This window comes from Phyllopteryx taeniolatus, chromosome 9 (assembly GCF_024500385.1).
Source record: "Phyllopteryx taeniolatus isolate TA_2022b chromosome 9, UOR_Ptae_1.2, whole genome shotgun sequence".
NCBI classification, from domain to species: Eukaryota; Metazoa; Chordata; class Actinopteri; order Syngnathiformes; family Syngnathidae; genus Phyllopteryx; species Phyllopteryx taeniolatus.
The window spans coordinates 11877202-11884770 of NC_084510.1; the positions used below are offsets into that span (position 1 = coordinate 11877202).

The 7569-nt window shown below is 42.2% G+C and overlaps 1 protein-coding gene across 1 annotated transcript; it reads left to right on the forward strand.

Annotated features, from left to right (window-relative positions):
* The first annotated feature begins 1265 nt into the window (after nucleotides 1-1265).
* On the forward strand, nucleotides 1266-4984 carry nudt2 (nudix (nucleoside diphosphate linked moiety X)-type motif 2). The gene is made up of 3 exons (XM_061784540.1): nucleotides 1266-1391; nucleotides 1889-2015; nucleotides 4467-4984. Exons 2-3 carry the CDS (start codon nucleotides 1889-1891, stop codon nucleotides 4787-4789), a joined length of 450 nt encoding a protein of 149 aa, XP_061640524.1. The 5' UTR covers nucleotides 1266-1391; the 3' UTR covers nucleotides 4790-4984.
* The last annotated feature ends 2585 nt before the right edge of the window (nucleotides 4985-7569 follow it).

The following is a 7569-nucleotide window of genomic DNA, read 5'->3' on the forward strand; positions in this document are numbered from 1 at the left end:
AGGCACGGGGAGAACATGCAAACTCCACACAGGCGGGGCCGGGGATTGAACCCCGGGTCCTCAGAACTGTGAGGCTGACGCTCTAACCAGTCGGCCACCGTGCCGCCAGTTTAAGAACAATGTTTATCAATTTACAATTGCAAGGAATTAAGAGATTTTGTCATCTACGGTACATAATATCATCAAAGGATTCAGAGAATCTGGAGAAATCTCTACACGTAAGCAGCAAGGCCGAAAACCAACATTGAATGTGCGGGAGCTTTGATCCCTCAGGTGGCACTGAATTAAAAACTGGCATCATTATGTAAAGGATATTACTTTGTAGGCTCAGGAAGACTTCAGATAACCATTCTCAGTGAACAATGTTTGCCGCTACATCTACAAATGGGAATTAAACCTCTATCATGCAAGTGAAAGCCATATATCAAGAACACCCAGAAACGCCACTGGCTTCTCTGGGCCCAAGCTCATCTGAGATGGACTGACACAAAGTGGAAAAGTGTGCTGTGGTCTGATGAGTCCACATATCAAATTGTTCTGGGGAAATCATGGATGTCGTGTTCTCCAGGCCAAAGAGGAAAAGGACCATCCGGAAGTCCAAAAGCCAATATCAGTGGTGATAAGGGGGGGTGTTAGTGCCCATGGCATGGGTAACATGCACATCGCTGAAGGCACCATTAATGCTGAAAGGTACATTCAGGTTTTGGAGCAACATATGCTGCCATCCAAGCAACGTCTTTTTCAGGGACGTCTCTGCTTATTTTAGCAAGACACTGCCAAGCCACATTCTGCACGTGTTGCAGCAGCATGGCTTCATAGTAAAACTGTGAGCACTTGACTGGCCTGCCAGCATTCCAGACCCATCTTCCATTGAAAATGTGTGGCGCATCATGAATCTCAAAATACGACAAAGGAGACTCTGGACTGCTGAGCAACTGAGTTGTGTTATATTTTATGACATATTTTAGTCTGTCTATCAATTTTACCTTTGCAATTGAAACTGAACTTTTTGTTAGTGGTGAAGTTAAGGTTATGTTAAAAGTTAAACTTTATGCTTGTTTGTGGACTGCCTTAAACACCCTAATTAGATTTCTAAGGCTATATGTTTTATACAGCTAAACAGCCCTGGGTCAAATTGACCAAAAACACCACTGTGTGCACAGGATCGACTGAATTATATGTTATCATGTTATTTATTATTCTAATTTACCAAGTATAAATTAGCCAACAAGCTCAACGAATGTAACTCATTCATTATGACAGTTAAACAAACCGGAAAGGTTATGTTTGTTCTCACATCAGCACGGACTGGTTTCGGTGTGCACCTATGCTCTGTGTCTTCGTGCCGATGGGAAACAAGCTCCGATAAGACAAACTTCGATAAATGAACTGTAAGTTCCATTATATTTTGAATATTAATAGATACATATCCATGACAAATTATACGCAATGTGCACAAAAATGTAAAAAAATAAAAACGCTAACACGTCCAGTTCAGTAAGCTAACCTACCAGACAGATAACGTAGCTAGCAAGATAGGTAAATATAAATCTACCGTTTACATGCAATGAATACAAAATATAATCCGGTGGTTGCATTCCACTTCTTAACGCGTTCATCTATTTTAGGGTTCTGCCACTCACACGCCATATATAACTCCAGTCAAAATGTTACAGGGATATGCCCTTGTCAATACAGTTGTACCTGTACATTTACAGTAGTCAAAATAATGAGTGCGTTGTAAAAACGTTTTTTTTTTTAAATCTGTGTGAATATTCTATTGTAGTTCTGCTTCTAGATGTTATTGTAATGGTGTCACAGTAGTTTGAAGTATTAAGATTAATGTGCGTCCGTACTATCGTTATTTGTGTTTCCTCGCTAACACAAGATGGCGCTGCGAGCCTGTGGTTTCATTGTGTTTCGACGTCTTGCAAGTTGTGCTCCTCCACCGGACAACATAGAGTTCCTCCTCTTGCAGACCTCATATGGACATCACCACTGGACCCCTCCTAAAGGTACAAAACAGAACCTGTTTTAGCCTCTCAAGTGGAATTAGTACTGTAGTAGCGATGTGTTTCAACCTTTATTGAGCCAAGGTACTACTGTACTCAGAAAAAGTAAAGTATATTCAGCTTCTGGGTGAAATTTCAGGATAAAACGAAAATGCACTATAACCTTTACAGGTGAACATATTTTGACCTTGTTAGGTGTCTTAAGATTTCAACATGTGAACAGCATGAAGAAGACTGCTGTTTTATATACTAATGCTACTGTAACTGCACCAAGAAATGCATTGAGTTAAATGTGAGTTTCAAATATGCCGGCACTCAAGTTAAGTGAAAAATGTTTTTGCGATTAAGGTACTGTAATGCCCTCGCATGTGGGCAAGAGCTATCTGTTTTGCATAGATGTCTGCTTATTACAAAACAAAATGTTATTTACTAGGGGTGGGCGAGTACCCATACTAGGTATCAATATAAAGCTGATACCGGCCTTATTTCAAGTTATCGGGTACTTGTGAAAGCTGCAGATACCACCCACTAATACTTAAGGCAGAAAAATCTGACATCGAGTACAGTAATTTCTCATGTATAATGCGCATTTGTTTCCCCCCAATTTTTTTTTTTTAATCTATAGTGCGCATTATACATAGGTAAAGGGGAAATGGAAAGAAAAAAACTTTGCCGCTATCTAAAGATTATGAAAAAGCTGTACATTTTCATTCCAATATTCCACCACCACCTACAGGTTATAAGAGAGGTGGACACTTTCATTCCAATATGCGACCGCCACCTTGAGGTTATTAGAAAGGTGTATCCTACACTTTCATTCCAATATGACAGGGGTAATTTTTTTTTTTTAAAGAATTGTACCCATCTTACAAATTCTGCCTGGGTAATCAAACATATGAGCACAACTGTGTTTTCTCATTGACTAAATAAAAGTAGGGCTTTGAAGTAAATAAAAAAAGAATTCAATTTTCAAATAAAGTGCTTAACTTCAGAATAATTGTTTGAAAAAAACCTCACAAAATACTGATAATACTTCATTTTGATCATATGGGTAGAAGCAAAATCATTACACATAGGTAGAAGGGTTTTCCAGAATTTTTAGGTCAATTTTGGGGGTGCGTATTAAAGGAACCTGTGTTTTAAAATCTCCGAACTCCCGTGGTTCCAAGCGTGTTCGTTTTCGTGAAAGAACTTCGTTCACAACAATGTATCAAAACCAACCAATTTATTCCTGACAGAGGAGTCTATACATTTGCAGAGCTCTGGGTTCGTAACTACCCTATCTTATCCTTAGCAGATAAAGTAGTCGAACTGAAACTATCTGATTCTACCCCAGATTTATACAATGTTTCAAACGGGCCAGTATGTAATCGCTGTCGTCTGATTGGTCCGTAATCCAACGTCATCGTTGTCCTGCAGAATGATGACCATTTGATCTGGCTCCGGCGGCACGGTGGACGACTGGTTAGAGCGTCAGCCTCACAGTTCTGAGGACCCGGGTTCAATCCCCGGTCCCGCCTGTGTGGAGTTTGCATGTTCTCCCCGTGCCTGCGTGGGTTTTCTCCGGGCACTCCGGTTTCCTCCCACATCCCAAAAACATGCATTAATTGGAGACTCTCAATTGCCCGTAGGCATGACTGTGAGTGCGAATGGTCGTTTGTTTCTATGTGCCCTGCGATTGGCTGGCAACCAGTTCGGGGTGTACCCCGCCTCCTGCCCGATGACAGCTGGGATAGGCTCCAGCACGCCCGCGACCCTCGTGAGGAGAAGCGGCTCAGAAAATGGATGGATGGATGGATGATCTGGCTCCAGACTTCTGCTCCAGGTGTCGCCTGCAGATGTCGGCTCACATTCCTGCATTCAATGTTTATAGTGGCTCCCCGCAGTTCCTTTCTTCCTTGAGATGTGTCTCCAAATACCACCTGATGGGGGGGGGTTTTCCTGCAATAAAACTCCTACCACCTTATCTGATTATACTGTAATACACATCCTCTTCCAAACTAGTTAGACCATGAAACTCTATATTATATTCTATTACATAAAGAATTACATATTAGAATATAAAGTATTCTATATTCCCTTCAGTATTATACATGGGTGTACATTATACACGAGAAATTGTGGTAAGTCCTCCTCGCTATACTGTGGCGGTTTGACACATCGGTGAATCATCATGTGCATCAGAAATAAATAAAGGTCTTTGTTCAGAATTATCTGTTGTTGTTTTAATTTTAATTTTATGTAACAAAAGTACTAGTGGTGTCGCTACTCTGTTTCGGTGAATACTCAACAGTGAATCCTAATACTGGTATCAGTATCGACCATCCCTAATATATATGCTTGAAATTAATTCCATTAAATTACCAATTTCCAGTTAATCCCTATCGAAAGTTTCTAATTTAGAATATTTCCATAATACCCTTGCCTGAATTGAAAGAACCTGTTCACCATCAGGCCATGTGGACCGAGGTGAAGATGACCTCACCACAGCTCTTAGGGAGACAAAGGAAGAGGCGGGCCTTGGCACAGAAGACCTTCAGGTCATCGAGGGCTTCCTGAAGGAGCTGCGCTACGAGGTGAGAGGTCAACCCAAGGAGGTGCTCTACTGGCTAGCCGAACTCCGAGACCCGGGGACAGAGGTCACTCTGTCGGATGAGCACCAGAACTATCGCTGGGCCCACTTGGAGGACGCCTGCTCTCTGGCCCAGCACAAAGACATGCAAGACACTCTGAGAGCAGCACATAGACACTTGGAGGCTAAGCAGGACAAGCAGTGACACACGGGTAATTTTAGGATTGCATTGTCAAGTACCTCCTCAATATTCTTAATGAAATGGGTTGGGTAAATACAGGGGGTCTTTGGTTTACAACGGAGTCCCCTTCCAACAGCAATTTTATGTGTAAGTCGAAACGCACCGTAGTGTTATCACTAACCCACACTAACAAAGTAATAAAGTTATAATTACAGTAAATGTTTGTTTGCTAAACACTTCTCGGGCCAGAAATATAAGGAAATCAAATGAAAAAAATAACTATAGTGGTTACTGAGCATGCCTCCGAGTGCTGTTTGACAACGTATTCTTAGGCGAAATGTCATGTCTGGATCGTCGTAACCAATATAATCATGTATTTTGCACACATCCTGGAGATGATTGAGCTCAGCAAACCTCATGTTCAATTATGACAATTTCAAACAAACCAAATTAGGTACGTGGTCTATTGCAGCAGTCACCAATATCTGCCCTTGGGCACCTTGTCGCTCCCAATGAACTCATGAGAGAACACACAACACTCGGCTGTAAAAAGGTTGGTGATCCCTGGCCTATTGTAAAGCACCACCACTGAAATGATAGCTACTAGTTCTACTACTGTTTTTATTATTAATAATTGTTAGGGATGCGACCATTTTTCTCACTAAATATATTTCCAAAGGTGCTATTGACATGAAAATTTCACCAGATGTTGGGAACAACCCAAGTAATCCATACAAAGAAAGTAGAACAAATAAGCTCAGAAATTAAGTTTTTTAATAATATGAAATGACACAGGGAACAAGTATTGAACATGCCAACTGGTCTTCAAAATCCTTTGTTTGCAATGACAGTGTAGCGTATATTGGGTTTGGATAAAAGCGTAATTAATTTGGAAAAGGAATACGTCAGAGAGTAAAGGCCTGCATTTACTTCCGGTGTAATTTGACGTATGTTGAAGGTAACAATAAAACTATCTTTGTCTCGTATAGGGCACCACATCTCTATATTCATAAATTTTGGAAAAGTGACGAAAAAACCTCTATCAATCTCTGTACTTTAGAAGGCTCGCTACATGGATGAAATAAATAGTTCTCGATTACAGCGGTTTTACTATTTCACTCAAACACACAAAGTACAGACAGGAAGTGGAATTTAAGAGAAATTTTAATTAAATCTACAGGGGAACTACAGGAGGAACAATGCAGAGGGACTTTACTACAAAAAAGAAAAGGTACAGATAAACATTCGTAAAGAAGGCTAAACTCGTGGCGTAAGTGTGGAATGCGGATGTGCGTTGAGCGATTCGAGAGCTGGGAATTTCTGTGACCGTTAGTGTAAGACCAATTATGCACCAAGTTGTACTTGGTAATCAGCAAATTATACTCGCGTTGCACATAAGACAAATAGGCAGGCAGGTCGATCCTTCCGATGGCTGAGCTAAGCCGTCGACAGGTTGATTTGAAAAAAAAACGAGGAAAAAGAAAAAGCAAGGGTAGAGTAGCCGAAGCGCCTGAGTGACGTTCGTCACGTACTCTTGCAGCTGCAAATCCTTCCTGCCGGCTTCCTCTTCTCACCCACACACAAAAGTATAGTTTGGGGAGCTGACAGAATAACTCGGTGGGTCAGCGATCGTCGGCGCAGCAAAGAAGAGTCGACCGGACCTAGCTCGTGTTGGCTCGCCTCGCCCCCACCTCGTGGTGAGGAGTGGGGCTTCTTGGCTGGGAGCCAGCATCTTCGGCAGAGCAGGAGACCAAGAGCAGAGAATTAAATTATCTCCAGTCTTTTGTATCAAGGAAAAAGGGGTTGCCCTAAAAGGCAAGAACGGGAAGGACAGACCACGCCTCTGATATTGAAATTCACTTCGAGAATTATCTGTAGTATAAAACCAGTGGGTCTAAAATCCATCCATCTTCTGAGCCGCTTCTCCTCACTAGGGTCGCGGGCGTGCTGGAGCCTATCCCAGCTGTCATCGGGCAGGAGGCGGGGTACACCCTGAACTGTTTGCCAGCCAATTGCAGGGCACATAGGAACAAACAACCATTCGCACTCACAGTCATGCCTACGGTCATGCATGTTTTTGGGATGTGGGAGGAAACCGGAGTGCCCGGAGAAAACCCACGCAGGCACGGGGAGAACATGCAAACTCCACACAGGCGGGGCCGGGGATTGAACCCGGGTCCTCAGAACTGTGAGGCTGACGCTCTAACCAGTCGGCCACCGTGCCGCTGGGTCTAAAATAAGAAGTAAATTCCCAGCTTTTGCATTGTCTCACACACCATGGTTAATCAATGCAATGAGTGTTTCAACCATATTTGGTGGCCAAGAACACTTAATGTCAATTATGTCACATTTTCGTGTGTCTGAAGTAAAGACAATCATATTCGGTTGACAAACAGGTTTGGGAGCAGACCTGGAAGAAACATCATCATTAGTGACATTGCTATCATGATATACACTGAGAGCATGAGTGCAAAGTATCATTAAATATAAAACATCACGATAAAACTGTGGGTACTGATAATAAGCTTGCAGTGACTCTAAAATGCCAAGGGGTGTCGCCCGCGCTCCACCAATGGTCCCAGAGCATCTAGGACATTAAAATGACCCAAGGTCAGTTGTAATTGCTCTGGATGAGTTCCTGTGTAGGTCTGAGAGTAATAGTTTAACTTGTGGCCTGTCTAACTAATGAATCCATTGTTGTCCATGGTCCCAAACAGTCACATTTGAAAGGAGGGTTTCCCAAATTCTTGGTCATTAAATCAGTCGGCAGAAAAAGGGTCTTTGTTGGAGAACCCATTAAGAAT